This window comes from Pteropus alecto, unplaced genomic scaffold, assembly GCF_000325575.1.
Source record: "Pteropus alecto unplaced genomic scaffold, ASM32557v1 scaffold24, whole genome shotgun sequence".
Classification (NCBI taxonomy): Eukaryota; Metazoa; Chordata; class Mammalia; order Chiroptera; family Pteropodidae; genus Pteropus; species Pteropus alecto.
The window spans coordinates 2,122,690-2,140,397 of record NW_006439192.1 but is presented as its reverse complement, the minus strand read 5'-3'; the positions used below and the strand labels follow the sequence as shown (position 1 = coordinate 2,140,397).

Below are 17,708 nucleotides of genomic sequence, written 5' to 3'. Positions count from 1 at the left end.
ACAGATTTCCAGCCAATAAACAACAAAAAATTCTAACAACAAAAAAATGTATCCAGATCATAAAGTTGTAGTCTACCAGGTTGTAGGGGAATTTCTGGAGAGTAGAAGGTGGGCAGGTAACACCTAACATTTTCTCACTCTAGAATTCTATTATTTTTATAAGTGTCTACCCAAAAACTTAAAAAGTATATTTTTAAAAAAGAAAGTAATCCCAAGAGGTTATGAAAGAGAGTGCATGATTAGGTAGCACACATGGTATTCAGAAGTGCTCAGGAGAATTCAAAAGAAGGAAAGTTCTTGATAGGGTAGAGTTTAGTTAGGAAGGATTTATCTGCTCTAGTAGTACTTACTCCACAATTTAAATTTTTTCTAGTGTTCTTCACTACCAGGCTGTGAACAGCTCAACGGTATGTTTTATCCATAACTGTATTCTAAGGCTTGGCATGTTACCTGGCATGGCATAGATGTCGATAAAGATCTGGTATGTAAGGCTGTCCAAAGTGTTAAAGGCTGCAGTTGTCCAGTCCTGCATCAGGAATAGCAACCAAAGACCATGTGCACAGGCAGTGACAGGTAGGACATAAGAGAGTGACTGCAAGATACTGTTGATTGTAAGATGCACCCCAATTTCAGAAAGAACATAATTTTCAGCTGGAGACTATATTAGAATAGAAAGGACAAAGAAATCCTTACTCCTTCCACACCCCCATTTTTCTGACTAGAAAGAAAATTCCAGCAAGGCATGATTGCTTGTCATTTGAAGAATCACCAACTCTTCGTTCTTATACAAGCCTTCTGGTAGCTCCATGAGATTTCTATGGTTGCCAACCAGGAAGATGCTTTAGGCATTCATCTAAATTAAGCCCAACCCTCAGGAAGCACAGAGATCTACTGTAAGATTTTAAATTTAGACATTACAGGACCCAGGCAATAACCACAGCTGGGCCTAAAATTGCTTTGCAGGCTATGTTGTGACACACTTTGTAATACCTATGGGAGAGGAGTGATCTCAGCAAAATGGCAGAAAGGAGTTCTCTACCATTTTCCTTCCAAAGAACACTAATCTTGACAATCGCCCATGGACAAGGGTATCTTTGGGGAAGTCCGAGAGTCCAGCAAAGAAGTTCCAGCATACCTTTGGAGAAAAAAAAAAATCCAAATTTGTATGCACTGAAGAGGATAAGAGAAAGAGCTTCACTAGTATCACTGCCCCGCTAAGGTGTTACAAAAAGGTGCCAAGAGAGACCTTCTTGGCCTATGATTTCTCCTTCAGAGGAAAGTGAAAGTGAGTGAGCAACCACCTTCCCCAGCTGTGCAGGGCATTGACAAACAGGCCCACATCTTTCTTACCCATCCAGAATACTGAAGTGTGCTTCGTGACAAGTTGCGGGTAGGCAGCCATGGCTCTCAGAGGGTATCAAAGTAACATAGACTCCAACAAGAAAGCTGCTCACAAGCCACTGGGGATGCCATATCCATAGATCCCCCAACTGACCTGTAGGTACCCCCAGTGCTCTACACACCTCACGCAAACACCTTTGAGCACAGCAAGTACAAGCCTTTGCAGATAGCTTTTGAGCATGTGTAGAAAGCCAGCCTGAATCTACAAGACTGGGAGAAAGTACTCAAACTTAAGCATTCAAAACTACCCTATGGAAAGCAAATAGAAGGCTGTCAGCACTCAGCCTGGCTTTGCAGGATTGAGAAAAGGCAGACAATTAAGAATTTTACCCCAAGAGAGAACAAGAAGTGTGAAGCAGGCATATCCATAAAAGGTATAAGAAAGCTTTAGGATCCCTGGGAGGGCTTGACAGAAGATAATTCTCCCCTGAAGCCAGTCAGTGAATACTGCAAAAAGTCACACCTTCTTGAAATGCAAAAAGAGCAACATAAGACTTCAAGGAACATTAAAATAATCAAGGAAACATGACACTACCAAAGGAATATAATAATAATTTTCCAGTAACCAAACCCCGAAGAAATGGAGATCTGTGATTTGCCTGATAAAGAACTCAAAATAGTTGTTTTAGATAAGTTCAGCAAACTCAAAAAACAAAACAAAACAATACAAAACAAAACAATACAAAACAAAAAAAACACACAGAAAAATTCAATTAAATCATAAAAATATGATCAAAATGAAAAGTTCAAGAGAGAGACAGAAATCATAAAAAAGAACCAAGCACAAATTCTGGAGCTGAAGAATACAATGAATTAAGTTTTTGAAAATACAACAGAGAGCACCAATAACAGAAGTGATCAAGTAGAAGAAATAATCAGTGAACTTGTTGACAGTCATTTAAAAATTCCCAGTAAGAAGAGAACAAAGAAAAAAGAATAAAAAAGAGTGGAGGAAGTTTATCTGTATTATGGGGTACTATCAAGTGAAACAATCTATGCCTTATTACAGAAGAAGAGGAGGATGAAAGGGACAGAAAGCTTATTTAAAGGAATAATAGCTGAGAACTTTCCAAAACTGAAGAGATCTGAACATGCAAGTTCATGAAGCTCATGTCCCCCAAAGGGTTCAACCCAAAAAGATCTCCAAGACCATTAAAATTAAACAGTCTAAAATCAAACACAAAGAGATAATTTTAAAACAGCAAGAGAAAAAAATTTTTTTTTGCACACAAGGGAAACTTCATAAGGCTATCAGAAGATTTCTCAGCAGAAACCTTGCAGGTGAGGAGAGAGTAAGATAATATATTCAAAGTGCTGAAAGAAAAAAAAACTGCCAGCAAAGAATACTTTATACAGCAAAGCTGTCCTTCACAAATGATGGACACATGAAGATCTTCCCAGACAAACAAAAGCTAAGGGAGTTCATTACCTCTAGACCTGCCTTAGAAGAAATGTTGAAAAGAGTTCTTCAAACAGAAATGGTAGGATGTTAATTAGTAAAATAAAATCATGTGAAAATACAAACATACCTACAAAGGTACATATATAATCATATTCAGAATACTCTATTACTAGGGGAGCATTGGTAGTATAGTGGTGAACATAGCTGCATTCCAGAATATTCTATCACTATAATATGGTGTGTGAATCATTTAACTTGAGTATAAATGTTAAAGAACAAAAATATTAAAATTTACTATAGCTACAATAGTTTTTTAATGACTACATAAGGTAAAAAGATATAAATTGTGACATCAAAAATATAAAATCGGGAGGGCGTAAAACGGTAGTTTTTGTATGTGATTAAAGTTGTTATCAACTTAAAATAGACTGTTATAAATATACGATGTATTATGTAAACTTCTAGATAACCATAGAGTGAAAATCTACAATAGATACAATAGATACACAGAAGATAAAGACAAGGAAATCAAAGGGAATTTGGATTAAAATTCTCCAATCAAAAGGCATAGAGTGGCTGGATGGATAAAAAAAAAAAAGACATAACTATATGCTGCCTATAAGAGACTCACTTCAGCTTTAAGGACACACATAGGCTGAAAGTGAAGGGATGAAAAAAAGATATTCCACGCAAATGGAAATTAAAAGAGAACAGGGTTAGCAATATTCATATAGGACAAAATAGATTTTAAGTTAAAAGCCATATCAAGTGCAAAAGAAGGTCATTATATGATGATAAACGAGTTAATTCATCAGAAGAATATGACAATCATAAATATACGGGCACTCAACACTGGAGCACCTAAATATATTGAGCAAATACTAACAGATTTGAAGGAAGAACTAGGTAACATAATAATATTGTATAAAGAACTCATACAACTCAGTGGCAAAAATAAAAAATAAAAAGAAGACATACAATAGCCAACAGATATGAGAAAAGTTGCTCACCATCACTAATCACCAAGGAAATGCAAATCAAAACCACAATGAGATATCAACTCACTGTCAAAATGGCTTTTATGAAAAAGACAACGGATAACGAGTGGTCAGGAGGATGTGGAGAAAGGGAACCCCTGTACGCAGCTGGTGGAAATGTAAATTGGTACAGCCACTATAGGCAACAGTGAGGAGTTTCCTCAAAAAATTTAAAATAGAACTATTATATAATTCAGCAGTCCTACTTTTGAGTACATATCTGAAGGAAATTCAATCAGCATCTCAAAGAGATAAATGTACTCCCATGTCATTGCAGCATTATTCACTACAACCAAGATATGGAAACAACCTAAGTGTCCATCAATAGATGAATAAATAAAGAAAATGCTATATATAAATAAAGCATATGTTCATGTATGTATGTATATATCTCTATATCTTGTACATATGTATACATACATACATACATGTCTTATAGGAAAACAACTCTTAGGAGATCTTGCCAAGTAAGTCAGGAAACATCGACTTCACAAACACTAGTAGATGCTTAATGAAAAACAGGAACAGGTGATGGAACATAGTAGAAAATCCAGAAATAGCCACACACGCACACCTGGTTTTAACACAGGCACAAAGGCAATGCAGTGGAAAAAGGAGGTTGTTTTCAACAAAGGGTGATGGAATAATCGTAAAATCATATGCAGGAAAATGAACTTCAATCCATACCTGTGGTAGACAGGATAATGTCCTCCCCAAAATGTCCATACCCTTATCCCCCAAAACCCATGAATAAATAAATACACACACACATACACACACACACACACATTTTTAGGCAAGGCAACCCTTGGTTGACCTCACAGATTGCAAGGACCTTGTCAGTTTACAGTCCCTTCTTTTTTATTTTTTACGCCTACAGCACCTGGTCTTCCTGAGTGGTCTCCCATCCAAGTATTAACCAGGCCCAACTCTGCTTAGCATCCGAGATCAGACAGGATCCGGGTTGTTCAGGGTGGCATGGCCGTAGACACCATGAATATTTTAAGAGAGTGAAAAGACAGGCCATAGACTAGGGAAGAAATGTTTTCAAATCATATATTTGACACAGGACTAGAATATATAAAGAACTCTCAATACTCAGTAATAGCAAAACAAATACAAAAAATTAGCAAAAGACTTGGACACTTTACCAAAGAAAATATATGGATGGCAAATAAGTACATGAAAAGATGTTCAAAAGCATTAGTCATAGACAAATGAAAGTTCTGTACATACTGTATAATTCATTTTTTATAACCACAGATAAATATAACACAAGTGTTGGCAAAGATGTGAAGCAACTGGAACTCTCATACACTGATGATATGAACTTAAAATGGCATAACTACTTTGGAAAATAGTTCCGCAGTTTCCTAAAAAGTTATCCTATGACCCAGCCATTTTATTCCTGGGTAGTTACCCAAGAGAAATGAAAACATATGTCCATACAAAGACTTTTCGATGCGTATCCAATAGCAGCTTTATTTGTAATAGCCCCAAACTTTAAGGAACTCAAAGGTCCATCGACAGGTGAATGAATAAACTGTGACATGCTAATATAATGGAATAATATCCAGCAACAAAAATGAATGAATTCTTGATAACAAAACAGATGAATCTCAAAATAGTCTAGGCGAAAGAAGCAGACCAAAAAAAAAAAGAGTACATATTGTATGAATTTTTTAAAATAAAGTTCAGGGAAATGCAAACTAATAATGTACAGTGACAGAAAGCAGATCAGTGCCTTGGGGAGGGGCAGGAAAGAGGGATTACAATGGAGCAAGAGCAGCCTTTTGAAAGTGATAAAAAAAAGTTCACTATCTTGAGATGGTTTCACGGTTATACAAAGCCTTCTACACTTATCGATTTGTCCACTTTAAATATGTTCAGTTTATTGTATGCTCCTTATGTCACCATAAAGCCATTTTTAAAATATAAGAAAATAATTTTTAAAAATACATAAAGGATCAAACAGTGGTGCTAACAAGTTATATTAGCCAGGCACCACCAGATACGGGTAAAGCAGGGTCCTCTGGCTGCCTTGCAAAGGTATGCTGAGTTAAGCGAGGGCACCAGCGGTCGAGAGGAATAGAACTGCTTATCCTCTCAGGTCATCTGAGGGGTATGTGAGATAGTGGATGAAAATCTATGTGGTAAGAAGAAAGATAACGCCTCAGAGAAGAGTTAGAGGAGGGATGCTTGACAGTGAAGCCCGGGCAAGTTCTTCGTCCTCCCTTACTTCCACCCTGTTGCCAAATGGATTCCTAGTACATGTTTCCTAGTTCTAAATTTGTGTGAGCAGTTTGTTTTGTACAGATAACGTTGGGTGGTGTCCCGCGTCTAAACTGCGACATTCAATCAATAGTGAAAGTAACCCCTTACATCAGTGAACAGAAATTACCTCCCCACGATCATTAGGGAAATGACGCAACCACGAAATCCCGAGCCTCAAATTGCAACCTCTGATCCGCTCCGGTCCCACAGTTTTTCCTCCGCCCCATCCCGCCCCACCCTCCAGCCCCGCCCGGCCTTTTCTTTTTCTTGGGCGGGGCGGGGAGCGGACTCGGCCCCGGCCCCGCCCACGGCGCGCGTCCCCGCACCTCAGCGTGCAGCCCCGGCACACTCGCTTTACGGTCAGAGAAGAGGGTGGGTCTTAGACTTCAGGTAGGAAGCTGAGTTGAGGGGCGGGGAAAGAGGCCTTTTGCGGCAGGACGTAAGTGACGGTGCAGGCGGTGCGACAGAAGCTGGAGGGCCGAGGAGGCGGGTTCGTGTTTCCCGGGCCGAACCGGGCTGTGGGGGGCGCGGGGCCGGGACAGGGGCAGTGGCCAAAGACCAGCGGTGACAGCATGGGTGAAGGGGAGTGTGGCAGGGGAGGCCTTGGGCTGCCTTGGGCGGTGGATGGGACTGCGGGGCTGGAGGCCTGGAATCCTGGGTCCAGGCCAGAGATCTGACCCGTGGTTGGTGTCCCCCGAACCCTCAGCGTGGCCCGTCTTGTCCTCGCCATGAGGCCGCAGCAGGCGCCGGTGTCCGGGAAAGTATTCATTCAGCGAGACTACAGCAGTGGCACACGCTGCCAGTTCCAGACCAAGTTCCCCGCGGAGCTGGAGAACCGGGTACGCAGCCTGGCTCCCCGCACCTCTTCTGGGGTGAGGGAGGGAGACTGCCCAGGGAAGGGAGGAAGTATGCGCTGAAACCCGGGCCGCAGAGTGTCTCGGGGCCCCGGGGACAGGCGGGCAAAGAAGGGGCGTTGGCTACAGGTGTACGAAAAGGGCAACTAAGCAAGACCTAGTGTTTGGAGGAGGAAGAATAAGGCCAATCTCCTGGGTGTGATGACCTTATAGAACTCCGTGATGCCCACTGCCGGTTAATCTTTCCTCTGATGTCCTCCACCCCCACCCCGTGTTATTATTGTCAACAGTGATGAGGAACTAATTCCTGAGGCTCCAGGCCACCTAACTCAACATGTTGTGAGCCATATCCTCCTACTTCAACATGCTAGAAGAATCATCGTCATTCTCGTGACTGGCATTTGTGGCTCCTATGCTGGCCGCACTGCTGGGCAGAAAGAATTTAAGTGCTGTGCCAGGCAATGCAGACAGGCCTTCTTGGAACCTGAAAAACAGATAGGACAATATTGAGAACAAGGCCTTAAATTTGTCACTCCCAGTTATCACTGGGAGCCACCTGTGTTGTGTTGGCTTGCATATAAATATTGTCATCAGGATATAGGTCCTTTGCGAAACCCTGCATTACAGAAATGGAAGAATGGGATGTTTCCCCTTTCTTCAAACTTAGAAAAAAAAATAATTTTATCTTATTTTAAAGATCCAATGAAGTGAGCTAGTGAATGTGTGTGTTTTCTTATGTCTACATGTGTTCACCACGGTCTTGAGCCATGTTACCTTACAGTTTTTTACTCTTAAGAAGTCAATTTCTTGTTTATGGGAACAAGCTTTGTGGCTCTTTCCTCTTTGACTAGGAGGTGATGAGGCATGCTGTGGGTGTGGGGCTAAGAAGTGCTGGTCATGGAATAAGGAGGTGTAGATGATTCTGTACTAGAGAGATGTGTAGCAGTCATTTAAAACTTGTTTGTAGCAAGGTAGGTGGTTCTACCTGATTGCCAAGGTTGGAAAATCAACAATGATCAATTATAGTGCCCTTCAACTTGATTTATATAACCTTGGACAGTTTAGTGGCCCAAGTATGTTTCTTTAAATGCAAATTAAAGATCAAACATGCCTTACAAAGATGGTTTCTAGATTAGCTTGTTTGTGAAATTCCATATGAATGTTGTCGTTTGTTGTCCCAATGTTATGAGACTCAGCCTGACACTAGGTGGACATAACCACAGTAGTTTGAAGAGGTAAAAAATGAGCAAGTTATCTATTGGCTAAAGCTACCAGATTTCTTTTAAAAAGTAATTTAACTTCATAGTTAACATGTTTTACATGTTAGGACTTACATGAAATGAATCAAATGTTTTATTTTTAAACCTCTTATAGAAATTCTCGTACTGTTTATATACCTTCAAAACAGAATGAAATACTATTCTTTTCACCACATTTACTTGGATGTTACAAGATTCCTTCTCAAACTTCGATTTCATAGTTGAACCAAATATATGTATGCAGAATCAGACATTATTAGCCTTCCACTCTGTGTGGTATAGAGCAGCGGTCCCTAACCTTTTTGACACCAGGGACTAGCATCACTGCCTCAGCTCCACCTCAGATTATCAGGCATTATTAGATCCTGATTTATTATTAGGATCTAATAATGCCTGATAATCTGAGGTGGAGCTGAGGCAGTGATGCTAGTGCTGGGGAGCGGCTGCAAATGCATATGAAGCTTCACTCGTTTGCCAGCAACTCACCTCCTGCTGTGCAGCCCAGTTCCTAACAGGCCACAGACCAGTACCGATCCTCGATCCTCGGCCCCAGGGATCGGGGACCTCTGGTATAGAGCTTTTAGTTTAGTCAGAATACAGAATCATAATGTAGTCACAGTATTCCTGTTTCTTACAGGAAATTGATGTCTCTAAGTTCCGATGTCTTTTTACTTCTTTGACTTCATGTAGAACTTCTCATGATTCTGAATACTATATGGAATGTTAATATGGTGCTGCTCATTGGTGCCTTTGATTTTTTTTTCTTTTTAAATATTTGGGTAAAAACACTAGTTTATACTTTAAACTGCTTGGGAAAGCTTTGATTTTTTTTTTCCTGTGTTGAGATTAAATTTAAATTACAGGTTTAAATTTTCCTTGCTTTGCTTGATGGAAAATTGAAAGGTTTCTCTCTTTGTTTCTCAACTTACCCTAGAAATTGTACTGATTGCTCCGCCACTGAGGCTGATTTTCTTTTTGTGAGAACATCACACTTGGCAACTTAATAGAGGAAGAAACTAATATACAAGGGTTTTGTATTACTTTAAAGCACTAAAAACACACATTTGTACCCTTTAATTTGGGAGTGAGTACGAGCTCTGTCTGTTAACAAGTTTACTTTCTCCACTGCCTGTTAGAATGTAGTACTTTGAGGCTTAAGAACTTTGTTGCTAGGACAGTTCTTTAAAGGAAGCTTTATTCTCACTTTAGCCAAAATGCAGACATCTTAGGCACCTTTGGTCTGGGGGGAAGAGAAATGAGAGAACTATAATGGAGACATTTGTTCCCCTACATACCTTTAAAAATATGTCTGTACCTGGACGATACACTAACCTTTGACTTGTGATCATTTGAAGCTTCAGCTCCATGGTTTCTACTATGCAGTTCAGCAAGAAACAAAAGTTCTGGGAAAACAAGCCTAATTCCTATTTCCATTGTGACTTTTAGTGTTTATTGATCCACATTTGTATTTGGCTCCAACTTCACATATCTCCAAATTTTGATATAGTTCTTATATCAATGTGCAAGTACCCAGGGGAGAACACTAACAGCTGTTCTTCTTTGTGTCTAAAAGGAGTGAGGTGAAAATGCCCACATTTGTTCTGTTCAGCCCTTATATGTTGAATATGTCCTTTGCTTTTACTGCTGACTACCATGATTTTTAAGTAATCGTTCAAAAAAATTCTTAGCGCTTTTTTTAACCTTTATTTCTTTCTTCTTAACCTTTTAGCCTTTTTCCTGTTTAGAAAAAAAAAAGTGCAGCTCGCTGCCAGTGTTCATTTAACATCACACATAGGAATGCTACATTTTCTAGGATTTGACATTTTTAGTGATCAAGAATTACTATATTTTGTAAATGGAAATACCACTACTAAAAACAGAATGCTATAAATAGAATGATGACATTTATCTCCAAAGATTGTCAATAATAAAAGCAAGATATTTCGTGGCAAACTTTGTGAGTAAGATTAGGACTGTAATCTGCGAGTTATCGCAGGGTAAACGCTGCAGTCACAAGCGCTGCCGACGAGTATTCTCGGGGCAAACGGAAAAAGAGTTAAAAAATCCTATAAAATAAAAATCAATTAAATGTTTTTAACAATAACAAAATCCTTCACCATGGTTTTTTGTTTTTGTTTAATGATCTATGATTTGCCTCCATTCTGTAAAGCATTGCAATCTTGGAATAACTTTTAAGAATTAGCCTTGCTGGTATGATCAGTAAATAATTCCGATCTGAAAGAAATGAAATGTTTCTGGTTTGGATCCCATAGATTTGAATGATATCGTGTCCAAAGAAATGTAAATAATTAAAAGAACTTTTTAAAAAATCAGGTCATAACGTTATAGGTAAATCAAATGTGAGTAAAATTATTTAGACTTTTGTAAATTTACTGATGACAAATAGAAGGCATTAATTTAGGCATTATTAGGTGAAGATTACAGTTTACCTTTAATATTTGTTCACTTAACTTTCCTCCTAAGTCTGTTTTCAGAGACTGAGAATGCTAACAGAGGTTCTACAGATGACCATTCTTGACATACCACATCTTCAAGTAGTAGTTCAGTGAAGAAACACTGCCCTCTCAGCTCTGTCTCTACCCACCCAACCCTTGTGAGGAACTCTAATGTTCTGGGAAATTAAAAGTAGCTCCTTTTGAAAAACAGGTAGAGCCACCAGCACTTTAAAGTTTACTTTAAAGTAAACTTTTTCATGCCATTGGCTTACTGTGGCCTCCCAGTTTTTCATACGAAGGACAAAATGATTACAACTGACTCTAACCTAAAGGATTTTAGTAGCTTAAGAGTGAGGATAAATTGTTTTATACTTTAAAAAAATTATGTTCTTGGGAATATTTTGTCTCACTATATAGGTTCAACTTTTTTGAGTATTTCTATATGTAAAGACTTCATAAAAGAGAATTCATATGTAAATAGTTACTCATTTTAGGAATAAAGGAGATACTGTGAGAGAAGGCCCAGAGTAAGAACAGATAAATCAGTTACCAAAAATAATGGGATCAAATTCTCTACTAATGGGTCTCGGAGATCCTAGATAAAGTTTTGAGATTTGAAATCTACAAAGTACTGTTAGAAGAATAAAATTAAGTGATATCAGAAGAAGAAAGTAAAAGCAGATGATTAGAGTGAAAACCGGGTGACAATAATGTAAGATAATGGTGTCACTGAATAGAAAGAGGTAATAGAAATGACTTGGTGTAAAGAATTGTGCAGTAGTTTGAGATTGTGCCTTGTTCGGTGTGAGCTTTTAGTATCAAATAGTTACTATAAAAACAATGGGATAATGAGTAAATAGAATACAAAACTTGTACCCTTTGATCCTTCTACTTAAAATGTCCTTACCTCCCTTTTTTTGCCCAGTAAATTCCAGTGTTTAGGAACTCAAGATCACCTGCTCTTTCCCGATAAAGGGAACATCTGCCTTTTTTCTCTCCACCATACTTTATATATGCCTCTGTTGTAGTATCGTTTATTGCATGTTTATATTTACATATTTGTTATGCTTCCATGATTGTAAACTCCTTGAGGACTAAGACAGTGTCTTGCTCATCTTTGTCTAAGATCTCTCATAATATCTAGTGGTAGGTACTCAATAACTGAATATAAATTAATAGAAAGATCAAAGAATTGTCAAATTTAATTTACTTGAAATTCAGTATAGAGAATAAAAAGACACTATATTGAGCCTCGAAGATATCCAATGTTCATAATAGGCATAAAATTAAACACTAATTAGTTTTAGTAACTTAGGGCCAGATTTAATCACCTAAAAATTGTTTGCCAACTATTAGATAAAGAATGTTGACAAAGCAACATGATAAATTAGAGATAGCAAGCATTATTAATGAATTGCTGATTTTTTTTTCCAAAACTTATAAAATTGTTTTCCTCATACAGATTGATAGGCAGCAGTTTGAAGAAACAGTTCGAACTCTAAATAACCTTTATGCAGAAGCAGAGAAGCTTGGGGGTCAATCATATCTTGAAGGCTGTTTGGCTTGTTTAACAGCATATACCATCTTCTTATGCATGGAAACTCATTATGAGAAGGTAAGGCCACCTTTGTTTTTACAGAATCTCTTAAAATCATGAAGAAGGTGATATTATTAAAGAAGCATTTACACTAATAATAATTAAATTTTGTTGTTGCTTTAATGTCCAGAACACTTAAAAGAGTCTTGCATCTTTGAGAAACAGGTCAGAATTGAGATGTCAACTTGGAGTTGGTGTATCAATTTTTAAATTGGCTTACGCTTAAGAAGAATATATAAAATCTGTGTTCTCATTCTACCCAGCTTTCTGAGAATCCTTTTATTTCCAAATTTCTATCTTCGGTCTTATCCTCCCACCTGAGGTCTTGTCTTCTCTTTTACAACTGCCTGTTAGGCCCAGAGTTGTTGGCTTCTCAACCTAGATGTCCTAAAGTCAAACCTCACACATCTCTGTTTTGTTTAATAGCACCCTGTCTTTTTCAATACCATCATTAGGATGAACGAAGGGGAAAAACTTATCAGTGATCAGAGACTGAACTAGCTTCCATTTTCCCATTCGTTAATTTTTCATAATTTCCTCTGCTACTGTCCTAATTTTTGTCCTTTTGACCTTTCTTAGACTTAAAATAGTCTCCTGACAAGTCTCATTTCTCCCATTCTTTTACATTTCCAACCTGTCTACTGCTGTCTTCATACAACACAGCCTTCCTTCCCCTAGCACTCCTGCTGTCAGAGGCCTTCCCTGGCTTCCCATTCATTGCCACTGAGTAAAATTCAAGCCCCTTCTCAAGCTGACCTCCAGCTTACCTTTTCAGTTCTGTCTCCCACCCCTTCCTCATTTTATCTTTCAGTCAAACTCAATTCCTCACTGGTTACCAAACGTACTCTCTAAAGTTTTCCTCCACATAGGTGCCATTCTTCCCATGTTCAAATCTCACTAGTCCCTTATGTTCCACTTTCATCTAACTTTTCCTTACTCTTCCAATCAGTCTTTCTCCCCTTTGTATCCCACAACATTTCATTTGTATCTTTTTTCCAGCACTTATCACTCTACTTTGTAGCAGTTTAAATACTTATTTTCCTGTTAAGAATGTATTTTTCTTGAGGTCAATGACAGTGCCTTAACCATTTTTGTGTCCCTCTCCGAACCGTGCCTTAGGTATATTAAGTACCCATGAAAGTGTGTTAAATGAATGAATTTAAGTTAATTACAGTGAACCCCTAATATATTATAAAATTCTGGCCATGTTTGGAAAATTAAATGCTGTAAAGATATTTATATTATACCCTACATGGTAGAAGTGTCCCTGTGATTATCTTGTACTTCATGTAGTAGAGAGCAGATATGGTTTCAGCTAATATATATTGAGCTAGTGTTACAAAAGAGTATATTTAAATAAATAAATTAGGAGTTTATATTCTTTTACATATCATGCAGAGAAGCAGCTAACTTTTATTCCTGTTTAACATTCAAAATCAGAAGTTATAAAGGATCAGTATCAGCTTTCAGTCTGTTTTGTCTTAGCAGCACCTCTTTAATAATACATTTGCTGAGTGAGAAGGGATGGATTCATTTAGTAAATACATATTGAAAGCCTACAATGTGCTAAGCATCATGCAGGAGATATGGTTGCTGACCTGGTGGAATTTGTAATTTAGTGGTAACAACTTATGATAAAAATACAAAATTGCAAATTGCGATAAGTGCCTTGAAGAAAACAAACTCTCCTGTGAGAGAAAATAGTAGGAGAGACCCAATTTAGATTGTGTGGTTAGAAAAGGCCTCTGACACGGTAACACAACATTTAAGTTGCTTCGGGGAAAGATGAAAAGCCTGAGGACATTCAGGCAGAGAGATCAGTATTGTATGTAAAGGCCCAGACAGCTTCCTGAGTCCTGGGAACTGAAAGGAGGCCTGTATAGAAGGAGAGGAGTGGGGAGAAAACTGCTAGAGATGAATTTGGAGAGGTGAGGAAGAGCTTTATCATGAAGGAGTATGTAGTCCATGGAAAGAAGTTTAGATTTTGAGTGCAGAGGGAAGCTACTCAACAGCTTTTAAGCAGGAGAAGGATATAATCAGATATTCATTATAAAGAAATCTCTTTGCTCTGTGAAAAAGTATAAAAGTAGAAGTAGGGAAATCAGTTAGGATGTTCCATAGAAATCCAGGCAAGAGACGATAGCTTGGACAAGGAACAGCAGTAGAGATGGAAGTAGGGGAACAAATTCAAGGGATCTGTTGATAGGAGAACAAAGACTTGATGAAGAGCTGAATGTAGAAAGGGGAGGTAAGGCTGAATTCATATTGATAAAAACTCTTATCCAGGAATGGTCATTTAAAGAAATATATAATATTGTCAATTTAAGTTAGAAATACATTCTCCAGATTACTTTATTCATTCTTAGTAGAGTATTAGATGTTTCAATTGTCATGTCACTATAGCTTTTAAATTTGTTAATAAGGTTTTAACTCTTATTTGTCCATGTGCATTTGCTGAAATAGATAAGGTAGCTCCTTCTGATGTCAGTTGCAAAAAAGAAATTGGTATTTGGGGGCCAGCCTTGTCATATACTAATTATGGGATCATGGACAAATTAATCTTTCAGAGTGCTTTCAACTGTAAAATGGTTCTTAGAATTAATAAACTGCCTCACATATGATAGATGTTTAAAAAGAGTGTTTTCTTAAGATAGATTTAGAAATTAAGTTAGTATATATTTTTCAATCGGATATTTGTAAACTGACATACAATTTTTTTTATTTCAAGTTCAAGTAATCTTTTTTAGCAGCTGCTAGTTTATTTAGCAGCTCTTAATTAAAATTCTTTTGATTATTAATCTTGGAAAGCAGTTCTCAATGGAAATTGATCCCAATATATGTTTTAACTTGGGTTCATAGGCAGTATACAAGATACTACTTTACAAGTCTTATCAAGGGCTCTTTACAGAGTATTATAAAGCAAGTAAAAACCAAATAAAATTGGTCAAGAAACCAATATTTAAATATTTAAGGTATGGTCACCTTTTTTAAATAGGTGATTTTATTTTAGAAAGTGGACATGAATAACTAGATCATGGAAAGTGAATAACTGGAATCTCTGTCATTAAGATATAATGTACATATGCTTTTAAAAGAAAACTTTTAAAATTTATATTTATATTTTTGATAAAATGATAAAAGTATAAGAATAATCACCCTCTCCCGTGTTCCTTAGGAATTTTTTTGCTATTATTTTTTACTTTACGAAAGGACAGGATTGAGTCATTTAATCTTTATTGTTTTAGATACTAAAATTTATAATCAACAGCCAAATGTAATAGTGCTTTCAGTTTGTCATGTGGGTCAAATTTTTTGAAATTGTAAATAGGCCTTTTAAAGCTCACTAGAACAGTCGTGCATTTTTTCTCCTATAATGTGCTACTTATTGATTTAAAATGAAGATAAAGGCTTCAGTGTTATTTTTCTATTGTTGTTGCACATTATAATCAGGGAACAGATAGGCTTGTAGAGGTCATCTCAGTAGCTCTCTGCCTTGTTTAACTAGAAAACATCCCTTCTGCCTATGTGATGTAATCTGTAACAGAAACACAGTTAGAAGGAACTTAAATATTTTTTGAAAATATTATGATCCTGGTGTTCTCACTTAGCCTCATTTAGGATCTTTTTTCTCAGTGGTCTAGTACACTTTCTCTGGGTTATGTTCTTGAGGAGGATAATAGTGTTTCCTGCAGTTTGATTTGTCTAGCTTTGTAAATATTATACAAATTGAGGTTTTATTGAGGGTTAGAGGGTAACAGATAATTTTGTTCAGTGTTATAGTTGTTTTGACATTGATCCACCAGAAATAATAAAGTATGAGTAAAATATCAACATAAGGTTTCTTGGGAGAGGGAATGGTGCTTTGTCCTGTCTGGGGTACAGTATAAATTTATTCATATTAATACTTTCCTATTGCTAAAGAGACTAATGTTTAAGAGCATTTTGTTTAGGACAGTGCTGCCTTCACCAAATAGTATAAGAGGATTTGGAGCATATACAAAAAGAAAACTGTTTTCTTTTTGAACTGCTACCCAAGTACACGTGAATGTTATTAAAGTTAAAATAAAAACCTGCACAACAAAGTTGTGCTTAAATCAAGTAAAGGAATGCAGTTTCTTTGCTAGTAATCTGTACCCAAGGAGAGAGGGAGGAAAGCTTTCTGAAGGAATCCTTTCTTTGAAACCAGCCATGCAAACATTTTTCTGAGTGTGTATTTCCTAATATAAATGGATCTCAGTGAGGGAAGACTGGCTCTCCAATTTCCAGGTCTGGCTGGTGAGCTAAGAAGGAAATCAGAGAGAAGATTGAGTGTCCTGAGTTGGGCACCTTTAGCGACTACTTCTTTCTATTCATTATTTTAGCATGATTGACGAACACTGGTAGATAGTATCTAAGATTTTTTTTTTTTTTGGTCCATTAAGACCAAGCACTGCTCAAATCCTTTGATAGTTGAAAACAGGAGAATGATATATGTATTACTTCAAGTAATTGGTGAAAAAAACTTTTTTAGAAATAGTATTCTTAATTTACTATATAAGAACCCTGTAGATCGCTCTTTTAATAATATTATGCTTTTAAAAAAAGCATGAAACACAAGATTGTATTATTCCCAAAGATGTAACTTTAATAAACCATTTACATTTTTTTCCTTCAATAGAAAATTTGTTATACAAATCAAATAGTGTTTTACATTCTAAATCAGTTTATATTAAGCACCTAAATTGTTCGTTTGGCCTGGTACATTACAGGCACACAAATTAAGTCATTTCTTAATTTCCAGCTTTATTTTTATAAGTTCTTTTTTTCCCTTTAAGTTATGATCACATTTATCTGTGACTTTATCATAAGCTGATAGTGTGAATTTAAAATATGTAGTAATTTAAGAACTGGATCAAAGCTTCTTTGAATGTTAGAGCCAGAAAAGGATTCTGATGACTTTGAATCTGAAATAAAACATGTAACTCTTTGATTTTGTATATAGCCATTAAGATTTATTTTCTTCTAGTTTATCTGTCTCAGAATTCCCCTTATTAAAGCTAGAGATTTGGCAATTTCCAGAAGTTCCTTTGTATCCTATCTGGTTTTTGTCTACATTTGCGTTGACTTTTACAACCTTAATACTAAACTTAAAAATTGAAGTTCCTGTCTAGGACACAAGAGAAAACAGAGTAGCACTACATGCAATCATGGCAATGACATAAGGTACTTGTAGTCATCAGAAACTCCATGGCAGGTAATACCCACATGCTTTACAAAGGAAATAAACTGTTCAGTTTTAAACTAACCGGGCTACCTTTTGCTGTAGGCCAACTTCATGTCATTACTTAAAATTGATGAAAATGTACAAAGGAGAGAAGCAGTTCTTTAGTGTTAAAGAAGGCCAAGAACTACCCTTGATGTTAGAAGATGTTGCATTAAACACTTACAA

The 17,708-nt window shown here is 37.0% G+C and overlaps 1 protein-coding gene and 1 pseudogene across 2 annotated transcripts in view; one reads left to right on the top strand and one right to left on the bottom strand.

Annotated features, from left to right (window-relative positions):
* Positions 1 to 4,711: 4,711 nt before the first annotated feature.
* On the bottom strand, positions 4,712 to 4,830 carry LOC112483384 (annotated as a pseudogene).
* A 1,625-nt stretch (positions 4,831 to 6,455) lies between these two features.
* Positions 6,456 to 17,708, top strand: part of GOLGA7 (golgin A7) — a 16,622-nt gene continuing 5,369 nt past the window's right edge. The window contains exons 1-3 of one of the 2 annotated variants that reach the window (XM_015592918.2): positions 6,456 to 6,604; positions 6,821 to 6,953; positions 12,146 to 12,298. In XM_015592918.2, the coding sequence (XP_015448404.1) occupies positions 6,843 to 6,953; positions 12,146 to 12,298 (264 nt within the window). In that variant the 5' untranslated portion in view covers positions 6,456 to 6,604; positions 6,821 to 6,842. The remainder of the gene's footprint in view (positions 6,605 to 6,820; positions 6,954 to 12,145; positions 12,299 to 17,708) is intronic. The other variant, XM_006916279.3, reaches the window with a different exon arrangement.